The 19,735-nt window shown below is 45.4% G+C and overlaps 1 protein-coding gene across 1 annotated transcript in view; it reads right to left on the bottom strand.

The window, feature by feature from the left end:
• YTHDC2 (YTH N6-methyladenosine RNA binding protein C2) overlaps window positions 1-19,735 on the bottom strand; it is a 288,686-nt gene that overhangs the window by 142,600 nt on the left and 126,351 nt on the right. Inside the window, exons 11-16 of the mRNA XM_082243691.1 lie at window positions 15,357-15,483; window positions 13,754-13,819; window positions 13,491-13,669; window positions 10,514-10,610; window positions 10,253-10,340; window positions 8,419-8,499 (exon numbers count right to left, since the gene is read on the bottom strand). Coding sequence (XP_082099817.1) covers window positions 8,419-8,499; window positions 10,253-10,340; window positions 10,514-10,610; window positions 13,491-13,669; window positions 13,754-13,819; window positions 15,357-15,483 — 638 coding nt within the window. The remainder of the gene's footprint in view (window positions 1-8,418; window positions 8,500-10,252; window positions 10,341-10,513; window positions 10,611-13,490; window positions 13,670-13,753; window positions 13,820-15,356; window positions 15,484-19,735) is intronic.

Genomic DNA, 19,735 nt, shown 5'->3' with positions numbered 1-19,735 from the left:
CTGAACCACCTCGAAGGTAGGCACCATCAGGCCCAGTACCCGCATGCAAGTCCGGAGGGATGACCATCTGCTGGACCGCAAGAGACAAATTGTAGCCTGCAATTTCTGGAGTTTGTCCAGAGGAAGGAGCACTCTGGCTAAGAGCATTCTGAGTCCAGAGTCAGACCCAGATAGTCCAACTTTGCGGACAAAACCAGAGCAGACTTCTGAACATTCAGAATCTAGCCGAACTCCCTCATCCATCTGGAGAAGCCCGCTCTCAGCTTGCCAGACCAATTTCGCTTGGATCCTCCAGAGGAGGCCCTGAAAGGCTTCGAGCCCTTGTCAGTCGACCATGAGGGATGAAAAAACTTCTTATGAGCCGAGGAGGGGGGCCTACGCCTACGGTCTTTGCCCTTCGTATCATGCGGAAGAAAGGTACTCTTACCCCCTGTAAAACTCTTAATGATGTAATTCAGGGTAGTTCCAAACAGGCGATCTCCTTGAAAGGGAGATTAGTCAAGGCCTTTTAAGAAGTCTCATCCGCAGACCAGCATTTGAGCCAAAAGACAGCCGAAGGACCACTGCCAAAACAGAGAGCCGTGCCACTGGGGGAGCTGCATCCAAAGAGGCACCACAGCACCTACAGCCCCTGGACCAGCTGGTCCGCCAGCTCGGAAAATTCAGGGGGGAGCTGTTCTCCCTCCAGGTCACGGCATAAAAGCATAGCCCACTCAGTCAGAGTTTGCGACACCAGGGCAATGGAGAATACTGGCCGAACCAGCCAGAGCATACATATTGCGGGCCACAGCCTCCGCCTTCCTGTCAGCCGGATCCTTAAAGGCCGGGGACTCTTCAACCGGAATCATGGTCATCTTGCACAATTTGGAAACTAGAGGGTCCACCACTGGTGGAAACGTCCACGTCTTAACCGCTTGCCGACCGCCGCACGACTATTTACGTAGGCAGTCAGCCCCTCACAAGCAAAGAGACGTAGGGCTACATCGCTAGCCTGTGAGGGTCTAGGGAGCGAGCGTGCGCCCCCCCGCGCGTGTGCCTGGCGGACCCGATGTCCGCCGGTGACTCGCGATCGTCCGTTAGAGCAGGAGAAAGGCAGGCGGCTAATGTAAACAAGCCGCCTGTCATTCTCCCCTGTGTATGAATAGTGATCATACGGTTCTACTATGTAGGACCGTTGATCACTGTTCCTACACCTCAAGCCACAGCCAATCACAGTTAGAATCACGCCCCTAGGGACACACATAACCCCTCCCTCTCAAAAAAAAAAAAAAATTAACCCCTTCACTGCCAGTGTCATTTTAAAGTAACAGTGCATATGTAGAGCACTGATTACTGTAGAAATGTCACTGGTAACCCCAAAAGTGTCAAAAATGTCAGTCAAGGGTCCGATCTGTCCGCCGCAATGTCGCAGAAAAAAAAAAAAAAAAAAAAATCGCAGATCGCCGCCATTAAGCGTTAAAAAAAAAAACAACAAAAATGACAAAAATCTTTCCCTTAGTAAACGCAATAACTTTTGCGCAAACCAATCAAAATACGCTTTTTGCGATTTTTTTTACCAAACATATGTAGCATAAAACAAATTGGCCTAAAATGTTAAAAAAAAATTAGATTTTTACATTTTTTTTTTTTTTTTTGGGGAATTTCATATAAAAAAATTAGAAAAATATTGTTCTTTTTGCAAAATTGACGCTCTTTTTTTGTTTATAGCTCAAAAAGTAAAAATCACACAGGTGATCAAATACCACCAAAAGAAAGCTCTGTTTGTGGGGAAAAAAGGGACGTCAAATTCGTTTAGGTACAGCGACGCACAACCGCGCAATTGTCCGTTAAAGTCACGCAGTGCCGAATCGCAAAATAGGCCCTGGTCAGGAAGGGAGTAAAATCTTACGGGGCTTAAGTGGTTAATAAGGGGCTCCTCATAGAGGTATCGCCTAGCAAATTGCTTAGGGATCCCAAGGGGACGCTTCAGTTGTCCCCATTCTTTAGCGACAATTCCGTCAAACTAGGTAGGTAAAGGAAACGCCTTTGCTGCTCTGGATAGCTTGTGAGTGCCAAAGGGAGCCTGTGCCTCCATCTTTAAGGTCTCACGCACAGATACAATCAGTGCTTCCACCAGCACCTTTTTGTGCACGATTGCAGATGGAGGAATCGTCCCCACTTCCTGAGGATTCCGGGCACATGGTCGCAGACCCAACAAGGTGAACCACGTCCACAGTGGCCGAATCAGATTCAGGATCTGAGGAGACCGATGAGGCAGGGGAAGGGAGGGGGGCGCTTTTTGCTAGCCCGTCGCCCAAAGGCCACCTCCACCCAGGACACAAAGGACTCCAGGACCGCCATCAGTGCATCGATGAATGGTTGGGACCCGGAGGTCCCCGCAGCTTCAGAGGGGATCAGGTGGGGAGACCGTCCCAGGGGGGGGGGCCCACATCCATCCCAAAACACTCCAGGGGGAGAGGGGGGACAGCTACTCACTAGTGATCGACCGATATCGGTTTTTCGTTGCCGATACTTTGGCCAATGGATATCGGTATCGGCTGATATTTTGAACATTTAAAGTTTTTCAAAATAAACACAAAATTTTGACACAAATCTGTTACTGAACATGTTAATGTTTATTTATTAACATTTTTAAATTAAGGGCTAGTTCTTGACACCTTAACTCAGGGGTGGGAAACTTTTTTCTGCGAAGGGCCATTTGGGTATTTATAAAACCATTCGGGGGCCGTACAAAATTATCACCTTAAAAATTAGCCTGTTATATTTGGTCAAACATTTAATTAACTCACCCCTAATGTGATGGCTGCAACTGCTTCTCTTTGGTGAGGTGTGTGATGTTAGCTGGTATTGATGATGTTGCTACTCGCAACAGGTTTTCCAGGTTTGTGTCGGTCAGTCTGGAGCGCAGTCTACTTTTTTGTGGTGGTAAGTTTTGAAAAGAACTGCTGGCAGGTACTGCTGGTGGGTATAGCTGGCTGGTACTGCTGGCTCAGGCTGGTACTGCTGGCTTGTACTGTGCTGTGAGTACTGCTGGATGGTACTGCTGGCTCAGGCTGATACTGATGTCGGTACTGCTGACTGGTACTGCTGACTGGTACTGCTGACTCAGGCTGGTACTGTGCTGTAGGTACTGCTGTGGGTACTGCTGGCTCAAGCTGGTACTGATGGCTGTTACTGTGCTGTGGATACTGCTGGCTGGTACTACTGGCTCAGGTGGGTACTGCTGTGGGTACTGCTGGCTCAGGCTGGTATTGCTGGCATGTACTGCTGGCTGGTATTGCTGTGGGTACTGCTGGCTGGTACTGTGCTGTGGGTACTGCTGGCTGGTACTGTTGTAGGTACTGCTGACTCTGGCTGGTACTGCTGGCTCTGGCTAGTACTGCTGGCTCTGCTGTGGGTACTGCTGGTTCTGGCTGGTACTGCTGTGTGTACTGCTGGCTCTGGCTGGTACTGCTGGTTCTGGCTGGTACTGCTGTGTGTGCTGCTGGCGGGAAATGCTGGCTAGGAGAAGTGTAGCAGCGCCACGCTGGAGGAAGAGGTGATGTTTCCTGTATTGGTCACAGGCGGAGTGCATTTTATATCACTCTGCCTGTGACTCACTCAGACTGTCATAACGGAGCAGGAACTATACAGGAAGCATCAGCTCCATTCTGACAGAGAGACACAGACTCAGCTGCATGGGGGGCTGGACCAGATGACTTTGGGGGCCGCATACAGCCCCCGAACCGTAGGTTCCCCACCCCTGCCTTAACTGCATGAAAACTGATAGGAAAACTGCACTTGCAGGGACATCAGAAATTCGCATCATCTGATTGTTGATGCATAAACTGCTGCAGTAGTGCACTCTCACTGCAATAATTTTAAATCACTACAGTAGTCAGTGCAAAACTGCTAGCAAAAAGCTAGACAGTGGATTGGACTGGAGTCAGTGGACTACTGCTGCAGCAGTGCACTCACTGCAATGATTTACTGCAGTCAGTGCAAAACCGCTAGAAAAAAAGCTAGACAGCTAGACAGTGGATTGGACTGGAGACAGTGGAGTACTGCTGCAGTCAGTGCAAAAATGCTAGAAAAAATGCTAGACAAAAGCTAGACAGTGGATTGGACTGGAGTCAGCGGACTACTGCTGCAGTAGTGCACTCACTGCAACTACTGCAGTCAATGCAAAACTGCTAGAAAAAAAGCTACTAGAAAAAAAAGCTAGACAACAGCAAGGCAGTGGATTAGAGTTGGACTGGAGTCAGTGGACTACTGCTGCAGTAGTGCACTCACTGCAACTACTGCAGTCAGTGTAAAACTGCTAGAAAAAGCTAGATAGTGGATTGGAGTGGACACTAGTACTACTACACTTTTCAATACTCCCAGTTAAGTAGAATAATATTATACCGCAGAAAGCAGAACATTTCAGCACGTTCATGTTCACCTGTTAAAGAGCTTTTGTTGTTTTCATATAATGCTGCCACTTCATTAACATGCTCACTTGGAAAAGGAGGAGAGGACAGAGGAGCAGAGAGAGGTATCTTCTAGCATGGGACGCAAGTCTTTTGTAGCGTGCCTCATTTTCTTTTCACAACTGAATAGGATCACCACTTCTGTCAATTACTGGTTCCTTCAAATAGAGATGAAGTTCATCATCCAGGCTCATTATTGCAGATTCAGAAGAATCCTCCGCATGAGGCCCCAATAAAACATTGAAAATGTCATGATCAATTCAACCATGATGAAGAAGATTCTCTTCTGTTCGTTGTCATCTTTTTGGACATTTTTCTGTTTTTGCAGCATAATGCTCTTTTAGAAATATAAAGATGCTGTTCTGGACTTGTCTTTTCGGCAGTAACCTTCTGCACCTCCTGTTGAATATCTTCTGTCAGCCATTGTTTTGCATTCCTTTCCGCATGTTTGCTCCGCTGTCTCGAAGGAGCACAAGCATCACTCGGTCTTTGTTGATTCCCCAGTCTTCAAGCATGCCTAGAAACATTTCTCTACTGGACTCAGTGTGGGATCCTTGCATCACTTTTGTATTCAACACCAATTGCCTTTTTGTCCATCCGCTGTCAATGAAGTGGCATGTAAGAATCATTAGTGACTGTATGTCCTGAAGCAGTCAGTCGTGAATGAGAGCGAGTTGCCAGCATTCTCTGGTTTCAGCAAGGCCTTTACTTCCTCAACGACCTTTTGGTGAATCTTTCCCAGCATTTTGGTTCGATAATACTTCTCACTCTTCAGTGTGTACCTTGGCTCAAGTATGGACATCAACCGCTTAAATCCCGAGTCAGACACCATTGTAAATGGCTGGTTATCGGTAACAATCATCTCTGTGATTACTCTGTCCAGCAGTTGGGATCTTCCACCTGAATCTAGACAGTGACAAATGTTTTTTTTTCTGAAACATATCTGTTATTGTTGCCTGGGATAGTGGAGGAGGTATTTCAAAATCACATTGATATTCATTTTGTTTTTTCTGTGCTGAATGATATAATAAGATGAGCCCAAAGATTTGATGTATTTCTGTTTTTTGCAGTTACTGATCTCATGCTTATATTGTTTGTGCATGTGTTGCATACAGCTGATTTTCCTGGAGATGGTTGAGACGAGAAATAGTCCCAAACCACACTTTTACTTTTTCGGTCTTCATTAATCTCCATTGCAATTTAAAAGAGACAATAAGGTTAAAAAAAATGGCTGGCTGGCTGCTGGCACCCTGCCCTGCTGTGGGTGGCTTGCTGGCATCCCGTTGTGGGTCGGTGGCTGACGCCTGGCAGTGTGGATGGCTGCCTGGTACCCTGTTGTGGGTCGGGGGCTGCCGCCTGGCAGTGTGGATGGCTTTCTGGCACCCTGTTGTGGGTCAGTGGCTGACTCCTGGCAGTGTGGGTGGCTTGCTGGCACCCTGTTGTGGGTAGGTGGCTGATGCCTGGCAGTGTGGGTGGCTTGCTGGCACCCTGCTGTGGGTCGGTGGCTGACGCCTGGCAGTGTGGGTGGGTGGCTGGCACCCTGTTGTGGGTCGGTGGCTGATGCCTGGCAGTGTGGGTGGCTGGCTGCCACCCTGTTGTGGGTGGCTGGCTTGGTGTCACCCTGTTGTGGGTGAATGGCTGGGTGTCACCCTGCGATGAGTGGATGGCTTGCTGGAACACTGTGGTGGATGGATGGCTTGGTGTCACCCTGTTGTGGGTGGCTGGCTTGGTGTCACCCTATTGTGGGTGGCTGGCTTGGTGTCACCCTGTTGTGGGTGGCTGGCTTGCTTGGTGTCACTCATCCTGGCCTGTTGTGGGTGGCTGGCTTGCTGGAACGCTGTGGTGGGTGGCTGGCTTGGTGTCACCCTGTGGGTGGCTGGCTTGGTGGAACCCTGTTGTGGGTCGATGGCTGGCACCCTGCTGTGGCTGGCTGGTTTGGCACCCTGGTGGGTGGTTGGCTGAGGCCAGGACTGCAGCTGGCTGCACACGAGGCTGTCCGAGGCATGGGAGGCGGACTTTGAAGGCAGAACGTGTGCAGCGTGCCAATATCGGCAACTTCGGGGGCTGATTCCAATATATCGGGGAAAGTGCACATCAACCCTCGATATAGCGGTGTTACCGATAATTGGTCGATCCCTACTACTCACCATACCCGGAACCAGGAGGGCACCACTCCAGACAGAACCTCCTCTCCATCAAAATGGGAGGGCCGTCGGCCAGGAGGAACGATGCGACTCAAGCCGAGACCCAGTCGTATGCGACCTCGCGAGGCGTTTAACTCGCAGACCAGCCTTAATTCAGTAGGGTTATGTCATGGCCGACCTAGCGTGGAGCTGAGGTCTGGGGGCGTGCTCACTGGCCAGACTGGAGTGACAACTTGTAAACAAAAAATTGCCGTGTAAGATAGGCCCTTACCCCTGTTGAAGATTAGTGGAGAACATTGGGATAGAAAAAGGCAGGGCTTTGCGGGCCAGTGGGAGTAGAAGGATCAGAACCAAAACCAATTGTAAAATCAAAAAAACATTTTATTATAGCAAGTAAAAAACAAGCATGGATTACCATGCATGTATGATAGCAACAAAATAACATACAAAATTGTTAAAATCAATTTCTAACATCACTGTTTATATAGAAACATATCCCACAAGGGATTAGAGCGAACAACAAAGCCTGTGTAGGTGGATGATGGGTCTCAAGCTGAATTCGGTCACGGTAGGTCCCCAGCAAGCCGACGCGTTTCGCTTAAGGCTCCCTCAGGGCCTGAGAGACCATAACAGACCGATGTTTCCTTTTTGAACAGTGACTTGTGTTAGGCGACAGGGCTGTAGCGATGCATAGGCTGTTCGGAAGATAATACCTCCGTATTCACCACACATAATCTATATAGGCATCAAAAAGAAATTTCTTGCATAAAATCCGATATATTAGGTCCCAGCTGTGTCATCAAGGTCAAGGCTGCTAAATATGGCTCCACTTAAGCATCTTGGGGTATAGTCACCCCTCAGCAAATAGGTATCCTCTTCCTGGTTTGTTCATCCATATGTGCGTTCACCCCCAGATCCAATCAATCTAGTGTTTATATTGCAAAAACTTAAGCCAGGCTCAAGGGACCTTTTTCTGTGCAGTTTGTGGGAGGGATATCCCCAAACTTGTCCTAAATTATAGCAAAATTGACCTCTCCTCAAACTGAAAGGTACTTCAGGCAGGTAAATAGGGCCTATATGCACATCTATCCAATTATATGGACCCGCAGTCCTGGGCTATCCAAGCCCTCTGTATGGTCATATGCTCGCCGCCTGCCTTCAACTGACAACTGGATCTAGATTGTCCAGCCCGTCGCCCAGTCTGGCAGTTGATTGCAGCTCTCACAGGAAAAGACCCAGGAGAAAAATATTTATCCAAAAAGAAGAAATTGCCAGGACCAGAGATCCCAGCAAGGAACTAGGTCCTTACTCCTGACTAAGCAGAAAAAACTGAGTACCTATATAGCAGAGAGAGGGAGTATACCCCCAGACTCTTTTTTTTCTGCCTAGCGTCCTACTGCTGTAAAGGGCAGTATAACCCAATGGTTAAGAAGAACAGGAGCTGTGTCCGTCAATGAACAAAAGAGAAATACTGATATTAACTTGTAAATAACATGTTTCAGAAATAGGCTTGGTCCTTAAGTGGTTAAATTAGATTTGAAGACAGAATTCATGATGCTGCAGATGTGATTCGCTATGACACCAGCTGTTTGATGGATCGACAGGTCAGTTGAGAGCCAATTTTTTTTTTATCACATTTGTTATCACAAAGAATATAAACATCCCTTGTGATAGCAATAGGCAGTAACAGGTCCTGTTTACTAGGGCCTATTAGACCCCAGATGTCTCCTCGTCCGCTAAAAGCTTCAGCCATTCAAAGGTCAGTATGATTTGATGCTTTTTTCAAAAGCGTGCAGATGCAGTGTAGTTCCTCATTAACTTACCTCTTTTACTTTCCCAGAATCTATGACAAATACGACATCATTAACGGTGATACTGGTTTCTGCTATATTAGTGGAAAGTATCTGTAAAATGCAAGACAGTGCTTTGTATTAAGAGACAGTATAATGGTTTTAGAACAAAATGATTTCACATGTTTTATTATTTATAATTATTATTACTAATAGTTGAATCTTGTACTATTTTAACTATCAATTTCTGGCAAAAGTTTGGAGTGATACTTTTTACTAGCCAAATTAGGTTAAAGTGGATGTAAACCCTCACATATACCCAGTGAAGTACAACAGCCTCAGATGATACATAAACAAATATCCCTACATACGTTTTACATGCATATCTGCTGTCTTCAGCTTTGTATATTCTTTAGAAAGTGCACATTGTGCTTGAGATTTTCTCTTCCTGTTCAGCACTGGGAGTAGATTCTTGGCATACAGCCAATACAGCTGATTGGAGGAAAGGCACACACCCCCTCCACATAGGCAGAGACTTGCAGGGCTGCGCTGTGACAAGACAAGCTCTCTGCCAATCTATTTATAGCAACCTCCCAGGACACAAATTTCAGCTTGGTTTTTATCTTGGGTCGACAGAGAACTTGTCAGAAGTTATCAAGCTTAAAACAGATCAACGAAACAGCAGAAAGACACAGGACTCAGGGCTTTGGAGAGGGATAAGGAAACACTACAGATATGTTGTTAAGGTCAAATCTGGTTTACATCTACTTTAACATGCAAGCTTTAGGGATCCAGTAGGTCCATTATCCAACTGAACTGTAGAAAAACTACCTCTTCTGGGGTTTCCCCGCTGATGCTCCTGGCTCCTTGTCTGTGTCCCCCATAGCAAGCCGCTTGCTGTGGGTGCACACGTGCATCTATTGAACTGCACCCCATAGACAGTGTGGCCCCCCCCTACCCTCTCACAGCATTTGATAGACAGTAGCAGGAGCTATTTGCCTGAGTCCCTGTGTGAAGAGGAGAGGAGGGAAGAGACCCAGCCGGGCACAGCACTGGACTATTGAGGTAAGTATTTAAGGAGGAGGGGTAGCACAGAAAGCTGGAAAAAATGCCTTTTGCATTAATGCAAGGAATACATTAAGATTAAAACATTTTGGCTTTAGAACCAGTTTAACTTGGCCAAAAAAGGTAATCACTTGAACTCCAAATTGTTGGCATTAGTTTTTATTATATAAGGCGTTAATTTTACAAATACATATTTAAAGTGGAACTTTGCTAGTAAGAAAAACAAGTAGGAGGGCTTTTTATAAGCTTCTATATTCAGTTTGTTCAATTAAGCTTTTAAAAAAATAAAACATAAAAGCTGACTGGTTGCCACACACAACTGCTCCAAATTCTTGGAGCAGAAGTTCTCCCCCCTCCCTGCCCACAACCTTCTCGGATGTCACAGGTCCCAGAAAATTGTGGGTCCATTCACCAAGAGAAGCTTGACTGCGCAGTTGGAGGCGATGTGTGAAGCCACAATGTCACAGCCGGCTTACCTTAGTAAAGATGCTAATGCCCCGAAAAGCAGGAATGAACCGACCCAGGTGAGGGCAGCTCTGGATTCCTTAACAGGTAAGTGTCTTTTTTAAAAGCAATCAGCTACAGAATTTGAAGCTGCTGACTTTTTTTTTTTTTTTCTTAAGATAAGATTTGAGAGCCTCTTTAAATCTGTAAATTAGTGACTGAGCTATTATTTTCTGCAAGCAACAAGCTAAAACAGCTACAGTCAGTCTGGCAAACACATGAAAATAAGCCTACAACATGATAAAAAAAAAAATATATATATACAAAAAACACAAAGTATCTACTTTAATACACTTACAATTTTCCGGATGCCAGCTGCAGGAGTTTTCAAGACCTTCTTCTGATCAGACGTCTGCATGTTTGAGTGCAGCATGAACACCTGGAACCTTGCACAGTTCAGAAAAAGAGCATAGTTACGGTTCTCCAATAGCTTCAACATAATTCAAACGTGTTATTGAAGCTTTTATGTCCACCTGTTACTGCAACTATTTCCTAGACGTGCTCAATAAAATTAACCATACACTAATGTTTATGTACATCACATAAGAAAAATATATACCTGTTGACATTATCAGCAAACCTCTTGTCATCTAACAAAATGCGATCTCTTAATCCTACAATCTCATCGTATCCTGGAAGAAATATTAGTATGGCCCCTGAAAAACATAATCAGCATGTTGAAGATCAAATTATTATATGGAGTTTGAGAACTAGTCTATCAATAATTTAAATATATACTAGCAACAGTGTGCGCATTCGTTGAACCGTGTGGAATTCAGAAGTGCTTATAGTATGGATAACTTCTGTCTATTAACATGACAGTACAGTGATTTGTGTTCAAAGCAGAGTAGTGTCGAATATATAAGGTAATGCATAGTGTACATGTACAACACAGAAAATAGGGAGGACACCGCGCAATAAATTGTAGATACAACCATCACATCTCATTCCAACCTTGGAGCTCCCATTAGTGGATCAACAGTTTGTCATTTAGTTAGAATGCAGAGCTACACATTCTTAAACAGCAGCCTGCATTTTCTCCAAGCTGCTCTCTGAAAACAAGCTCCGCCCTCCTCCTGCACATCACTTTTATGCCCCTTCCAATGGTGAATCGGTTTACACTAAACTCTGTCATATGAGCTATATGTGTGGAGGGGAGTGGGGTTGGGGGTACCTCTCACTGCCTTCGTGGAGTTTTGTATTTAATAGGACTATGGTAGAACTATGGACTGAATAAGGTTGAAATTTGAGCCACGGGTGGCCCTGCAAGCATCACCCAAGTTTACAAAAGTCGATTTAAAAATTGACTGAGCATGCAAGAAAATTATCGACCAAATATCAGATGCAGTCACTGTTTGGGTATTTAAACAGCTGCAGTTGCTGTGACTCCGTGAATACAATGGACAGCCGAGCAGATTCCTCCATCCAGGCTTTTAGCCTGGATGGGAAGATCAACTGATTTTCTCTTGTTAAGGGGCTGATGCAGAGAAAATTGTGCAGTATATGGGTAGCTAAGGTGGAAGCTTAGATCAACAAATGTAACTGCCCTCATTGGATTGAACCAAACTGATTGCCCTTAACAGTTCCTTGTTGTCAAATAATTGAAGAGAAATCTGCAGTGCTGTAACAAATTGTTATTAGACACCAGTGTGTTTCCTTGGACTGCTTTTTGCTTCAGAGAAAAGTGCTGGAACAAAATCGGCATGAAACCACACTTCTATTTCAAAACATTCAAACCAGTGCACAGGAAAATCAACAACTATACAGTAGTTTGTTAAAAAAAGCAGCTCAACACTTTAAATACTCTTGTATGTATAAAGTGTGGTCTGAGCTAGTCAATGCACACCTGCAAATCTATGCAGACATTAGGAAAGAATCTATAATCTTCAGTGTGGGCACTTCAAGTGGGTATATTTAAAAGGCAATATTAACTACATGTGGCCTTTGGTTAAATATTCTTTTAAACCTGTTCTTTTAACCGCTTGCCGACCGCCGCACGACTATTTACTGAGGCGGTCAGCCCCGTACAGGCAAAGTGACGTAGGACTACGTAGCTAGCCTGTGAGCCTCTAGGGGGCGAGCGCGCGCCGCCGGGGGCGCACTCCTGCCCCCGCTCGTTCCCAAACAAGTCCACGCGTGTGACCGGCAGACCCGATGTCCGCCGGTCACTCGCAATCTCCCCGTGGAGAGGGAGAAAGAAAGGCAGGCGGCTAATGTAAACAAAGCCGCCTGTCATTCGCCCTGATCTAACAGCAGAGATCATACGATCCTGCTATGTAGGATCGTATGTCTCTGTGGTTACATCACTAGCCACACCCCTTTACAGTTAGAAGCACGCCCCTAGGGACACACTTAACCTCTGCATCACCAATAAAGTTCACCCCTTCCCTGCCAGTGTCATTTTTACAGTAACAGTGCATATGTATAGCACTGATTACTGTAGTAATGTCACTGGTACCCCCAAAAGTGTCAAAAATGTCAGTCAAGGGTCCGATCTGTCCGCCGCAATGTCGCAGTCCCGCAAAAAAAAAAAAAAAGATGGCCGCCATTACTCGTTAAAAAAAAAACCACCAAGAACAGAAATCTTTCCCTTAGTTAGTAAACGCAATAACTATTGCGCAAACCAATCAAAATACGCTTATTGCGATTTTTTTTTTTACCAAACATATGTAGCAAAAACAAATTGGCCAAAAATGTTAAAAAATTTTGATTTTTACATTTTTTTTGGGGGGGGGGGGGGGGGGGAATTTCATATAAAAAGATTCGAAAAATATTGTTATTTTTTCAAAATTTACGCTCTTTTTTTGTTTATAGCGCAAAAAGTAAAAATCGCACACGTGATCAAATACCACCAAAAGAAAGCTCTGTTTGTGGGAAAAAAAAGGACGTCAATTTAATTTGGGTACAGCGTCACACGACCGTGCAATTGTCCGTTAAATTCACGCAGTGCCGAATCGCAAAATAGGCCCTGGTCAGGAAGAGGGTAAAATCTTCTGGGGCTTAAGTGGTTAAAATTGCTAGTTGCAGGGCTATTGACTTGGCTTTTCTCATCTTCATACTTGTTCTCAATCAACCTACATTTTAGGAATGAGGAATGCAATGGCGACCCCCAAATTTAGATCATGACAGGCTAAAATCTGGACCACAGCACCCTCATCACAACACACAACATACTGTACTGCTAATTAATTATAATCCCCTTAAGGGTAGGGTTAGAACCACTGAATGGATTTTAGGTCTGCTTGTGTTCCCACTAAAGGGGAAATTCCTATGACCACTGTAACCAAGGGCAAGTAGTAAGAGCCAATCTTCCCAGTGGGGACACAAAGAGGGGAAAAAATGACAGGGGTTCTCACCCTTCCTTGAGCAATTAAAAAAAAAAACTAGCTAGCTATAGTGCCATGCCAATTTCTGAATATATGCATCTGAGAATATGCTGCAATGCACACACAAGTCAGTTCAGAAAAAGATCACAGAAGATGTCCCAACTTTTTTAAGAGTCATTTAACACATCTCATGCACTCGCAAAACTGTACCTGACTCGGAGCTTTGACAAATGTTATAAAGGACATGCATTATCAGATCAAGGTCCACCCTTTCATCATCAAAACTGTGATGGTACGCTTTGAGGAGTTCCTGCTCCTCTTCACTCAGGTTGCTGCCGCCAGCCTGGACCAGAGAGGATTCATCCAAACTGTTTGGCTCCTGTGAAGTACTAACAGACAACATAACGAACTGGTGCATTGTTAGCATTAGACATGGCACAAACATAAAAAGAAAATAATAAAACACATTGTACCTGTAGGACTCCAGCAGATCCACAATTTCAGCCTGCCCAAAGTGCCTAGCCCAGTCCACAGCCAACCTACCAAGAAAAACAAACAAACAATGTGTGTGAAAAGAGTGTTATTTTGTTACCAATAATGAAAATACACTTAGCCCTGGTTCACATTTATGCGATGCGGGAAGGCTGCGAATTTGCAGCCTGTTCCCGCATCGCACACGCACCCCCGGCAGTTCACACTGCCATATGCGATCCGCTGGGGGTGTCAATGTAATCTTAACGACACCCCCAGTTTGATCGCATATCGCAGTGCGACCGTGCAGTTCGCACAGGATCGGATCGCACAAGTGTGAACTTCTGTGCGATCCGATCCTGATGCGGCTGCAAAAATGCCTCCTGTGCGTGTTTGCTGCGGGTGCGATGCGAATTTAGCCATACAGTTTGTATGGCTAAACTCGCACCGCACAGCCGATCGCATGTAATGTCGGAGCAGTGCGCTCCGACATTACATGCGAACCCCGCACATGCACAAGTGTGAACCGGGGCTTAAACAGCCATCATATGTTAAATTGTAACTGGTCATAAAACTATACATTTTTTGTGCAGCATCTTTAACACTCTTGGGCTTATTCAATAAGGCACGGCGCACTCACAAAAGGTTATTACATTATCAGCGAGCTTTGTGGTGCTTTATTGAGTAGGTTGTGTATACTTGCAAGAAAAGTAAAAAAAAATAAAAAATAAAAAAAAAGTAATCATGTAACAGACATGTGACTATGGGTCTCCTTGAAAAACATTGAAGCTGTAAACTGATCAACACCAATAGGGTGTGGCTTTTTTTAAGTTTTGGAACTTTACAGTTACTGTACTCTAGCAAAGCATATGCCATTCTGTAAATCATTGATAATAGTGGGGTTGATTTGTTAAACTGAAGTTCTAGGTTAAATATATGTGCAGTAGGTGGTATAGTGCATCTACAGCCCATGCCATGACAATTTCTCCATCAAAAAAACCCTTCAGGTTAATCCGCTAATAGCACAGGCTGCAGAATCAATGGGGACTACTCCTCGATCCTGCATTTAAATTTGTATCCTTGCAGGACAAACCAAAAACTTAATTGAGCACATATGGGCATTGATTATTTTATTTTGTTTAAATATCTATCAATTGCCAACTTTCTCCACATGTCTATGTACCAATATTTGATCTGTTTAGTACATCATACACTCAGCCTTTAGTCAATCTGCATAGCATCTATTTAGTCAATACCTTCAACTGAAAGACACATTTTTTTTAGGCCAACACATGCAAAATCTTTTTTTATTGTCCCAATTGTAGTTTCCCCCCCCCCCCCCCCCCCCAATTTAGTGTACCTGTAAAACTCAAACATCCGGAAACTTCTCAAACAAAACATTCCAGCTTACTAAAACGTAATGATGTAAGGATCTATAAGCAAATGCTACATTAAATCATGTATTAAAAGGAGACTCGAAATGAACTTCGATTACATTTAATACATTTATCAGGCAACTGAGGATAAAACAGACAGCGTTTAACAATTGAAATAGTAAAGCCAACTATGCATACAGTGATTTAAATACATTAGCCATGCAATTACCATCCATTTGAAGCTTTGCTGTGAATATTGGCTCCCATGCTAATAAGCTGTTCCACCTGACTCAAAAATCCCTGTCCAGCTGCCAACATCAAGGGAGTTGCACCTGTTTCACTGTGTCTGTAGTCAACTAAAAAAAACAGTACAGTGATAAATAAGACAGGGTAAGTCCTCCACTGGTGTCTATAAAATCTATACATGCAACCTTACAATTCTTTGACCAAAAAAAAAAAAACTAAACCTAATTTAGGAATGCTTTAACAATACAAGAAAGTATACACATATGGACAGAGCACCAGGAAAACCATGATACAATATATTATTTTTATCTTTATGTGTAGTCAAGATAAGGGAATAGAGAAACAGGCTGAATGTTTTGTTAATTGAAAGAAGGCAATCCTGGCATATTGCTGTACATAGCTACTTACTTTAATTGTGTTGCCAAGCTCAACTTTCCTGACTTTGAGTCCGAGTCCCTTTGAGTCCGAGTCCCACACAGCCAAACCCCACAGCTCTTTGTGGATAGTAGGAAGCAAGTGGGTCGGCCTTAAGAGCCAAAGAAAGGGAAGATGAACTTTCGGTAACAAATTAACACTAAGATCAATGTGGCACATAGAAGAGGGTCATGGGTAGGGTCTTTACTTTTACATTTTTAAAAGTAGCCAAAAGAAGTCAGGGAACTTGAGCCTAAGCCATGTTATTTCCAAACTTTACAAAAGTAATAAACAATATAAACTGACTGTGTATATTTAAACACAATGGGGATGCTTTACTTCATATTATACAGTATGCCTCTTGATACAATAAAGAATCTAGGATGCGTTAAAAGAAAAACTGGATTTTTGTCTTACCGTAAAATCCTTTTCTCTGATGTTCATTGACGGACACAGCTTCATATCTTCATTGACCGTTGGGTTATGCTGCTCTTCCTAGGAGTAGGACACTAAGCGAAAAAAGGGTTTACAAAAGTTAACAAGACTTTGACTACACCCATGGGCGGTCTCTGGGGGTATACTTCCACTTTCTGCTCTAGGACGTCAGTTTTGTAACAAGCAGTGTCAGAAGAATACATAACCCAACTCCACAGGGGGGTGGGCGCTGTGTGTCCTTCAAAGAATATCAGAGAAAAGGATTTTACGGTAAGACAAAAATACAGTTTTCTCTTTCGTTCCTTGATGGACACAGCTTCATATCTTCATTGACCGTTGGGATGACCCAAAGCAGTGTCATCGTGAGGGGTGGGCAAACAGCAAACTGTTAACAAAAAACGGCTAACAGAAAAAAATAGCCAACCAGGAACAACTGGGGCTCACCAACCGGAAAAAAAAAAAACACAACCTCAAGAGGCCGCAGCCTCCACAACAGCGGCCTGCAAAACTTTGCGGCCGAAAGCAGCATCCGCAGATGCCAGGACTTCCACCTTGTAAAACTTAGTGAACGAATGCACAGACAACCAGGTGGCCGCCTTGCACACCTGGACCACCGACGCCTGATGGAAGGCCCAGGAGGCACTTAGCGCCCTTGTAGAATGTGCCTTGACAGGGAAATGAGGGACCTGACCCTTCATGGAATATGCCTGCACCACTGTCTGCCTGATCCACCTGGAAATATTCGCAGCAGACGCAGCCTGTCCCTTACAAATAGGGAATCTGATTTATGAATTGTTTCAGTCGCCGCCAGGTACACCCTGATGGCACAAACCACATCCAAGGAATGTAAGGCAATCTCTTTAAGAGGTTTTGGCTTAGGACACTGCAAAGGCAACACAATGTCCTCATTCAAATGGAAGCCCGAGATAACCTTAGGAAGAAATGACTGACAGGGACGAAGAACCACATTGTCTCTGTGAACCACCAGCTAAGGTGACCGACAGGACAACGCAGCCAGTTCAGAAACCCTGTGTGCCGAAGTGATGGCCACCAAGAAGGCCACCTTCTGTGAAAGAGTCAATAAAGGAATCTCGCGAATATTCTCAAAAGGATCTTTTTGAATAACAGATAACACCAAATTAAGATCCCACGGGCACTGGAGAACTCACAGGAGGAGCCACATGGAGAACTCCTTGAACAAAAATGTGAACCAAGGAATTCCAGGCCAACGGACGTTGGAAAAAAAATTGCCAACGCAGAAATCTGGCTCTTAATGGTGCCCAGAGCTAAGCGCTTTTCTACACCCTCTTGTAGGAATTCCAGCAGATGTGATATCGAGAAGGCACTGGGGGGGGGAGAGAAACCCCGAGCCTCACACAAAGTTATATACGCCTTGCAAACCCGATGATAGAACTTGCAGGAAGTACATTTTCTAGCTCTTAACAGAGTAGGAATCACCGAATCTGACAATCTATCCTTCAGTACCTGGCTTTCAATAGGCAGGCCGTTAAAGCAGGTAAAGCTGGATGGAAGATCAGAACCTTGAGACAACAGATCTTCTCAGAGAGGGTGCAAAGGAGAATCGGCGACCAGTCTTACCAACCCCGTGTACCAAGATCGGCGAGGCCAGTCCGGAGCCACCAGGATCACTGGAATCCTCTCTGCCTCGATCCTGCGCAGAAGTCTTGGCAGGAGCGGTAACGGAGAGAAGGCATAAATTACTGCGCCTTCCAAGGGGTCTCGAGATCTTGCTACGAACCTCTGAATCTTTCTGTTGAGACGAGAAGCCAGTAGATCCAAATCAGAAGTCCCCCCACAGGAGGCACAATTGTTGAAACACCTCCAGATGGAGAGACCATTCACCCGGACTTAGAGCCTGCCGGTGAGGTAGTCCGCCTGCCAATTTTCCACCTCTGGAATGTGCACAGCAAAGAGGGCTGGGACATGCAATTCTGCCCATCTCAGAATACCAGCCACTTCTTTTGCCACGAGGGCACTCCTTGTGTTCCCTTGATGATTGACATATGCCGTGGTGTTGTCCGCTTTAATCCTTACCAGGCACAATTGTAGACCATCCATCCACTGGGACAGAAAGTCTGATCGCACGGGTTTCCAGGATGCCGACAGGCTGAGTCCAAACCTCGCGAGTCCCAACTCCCTAAGCCAAAATGTCTGCCCAGGGTACCTCCCCACCTCGACAAACGGGTGTCTGCGGAGATCACTGTTCAGCGCTGAAGAGCCGAGCCACCACAGCAAGGAGCCCCTCGTATCCTGGGTCAACCCGATCAGATTGTCCAGGGATCCAGGATTTTATATCCCAATTTGCCAGGATCTCCCTCTGCAGAGGTCTTGTGTGAAACTGAGCAAACTGAGCCGCCTCGAAAATGGAAACCATCAACCCCAGCACTTCCATGCAAGTCCTGAGAGATGACCAGTGGTTGGACAACAGAAGCTGAATCGCATGCTGCAGCTTTTGCAGTTTCTCCTACAGGAGAAACATTCGAGCCAAGACCAAACCCTGAGTCAAACCCAGATAATCCAACCTGTTGGACGGAGTCAGAGCTGATTTCTGAAAATTCAGCGTCCAGACGAATTCGTTTAAAGTTTGCACAGTATTTTCCAGTTCATTCTGTAAGAGTAAGGCCAACACCTTTGTGAATACCCGAGGAGCTGATGCGAGACCAAAGGGTAACGTCACAAATTGATAATGCCCTTCTCCCACCGCAAAACAAAGGAAGCGTTGATGTCCACCATATATTGGAATATGGAGATAGGCGTCCTTGGAGGCTAAAAAATCCCCCTGCTGAAGGGAAGCCACTACTGTGCGAATGGACTCTATCTGGAATTATTGAACCCTCACAAAACGGTCCAAGGCCTTGAGGTCCAAAATTGGACGAACCTTACCCTCTTTTCTGGGAAACTCGATCTCGTAACCAGGTCGGATCAATCTGTGAACCCATTGGTCTTGAATGAGGGAGGTCCAAGGATCCGTAAAGAAGCGCAACATCCCCCCACCCCTTGAATGGGTGAGGGCATCCCTTCAAGCTGAAGAGGACTTGTCTGCTGAGCCAGAGGGGCCCGCTTTTGACTTACCAACCCAGGGTCTCTTGGAACCCCCCCGAGAATGCTCGGGAGGGTTTTGAACCCTTGTCCTGGGCGGGACGAAAGGACCGCTTGTGGGCTGAGAATACCAGTTTACGTTTGCGCCGAGGCCCTCTGTGCTCTACGGAAGCAGTGTGCTCTTACCACCAGTGAGACCTTTAATGATCTCTTCCATTGAAGCTCCAAACAGACGATCCCCCACAAACGGGAAATCAGTCAGCACATACTTGGAAGCTTGGTCCGCAGACCAACACTTTAGCCAAAGCAGGCGGCGGAGGGTAACCGCAGTCACAGACGCCCTGCAGGCCAATGAGGCCACATCCAGGGAGGCATCACAGATATACTGCAACCCTGGTATGAACTGGTCCGTCAATTCCGCCAGCTCAGTAGGATGTTGATCCCTTTCCAAAT

The sequence above is a fragment of the Pelophylax lessonae genome (genome assembly GCF_965119305.1).
Source record: "Pelophylax lessonae genome assembly, chromosome: 1".
Lineage (NCBI taxonomy): Eukaryota > Metazoa > Chordata > Amphibia > Anura > Ranidae > Pelophylax > Pelophylax lessonae.
Note: the sequence above shows the minus strand (reverse complement) of the source record. Positions and strands in the feature narration are given on the sequence as shown.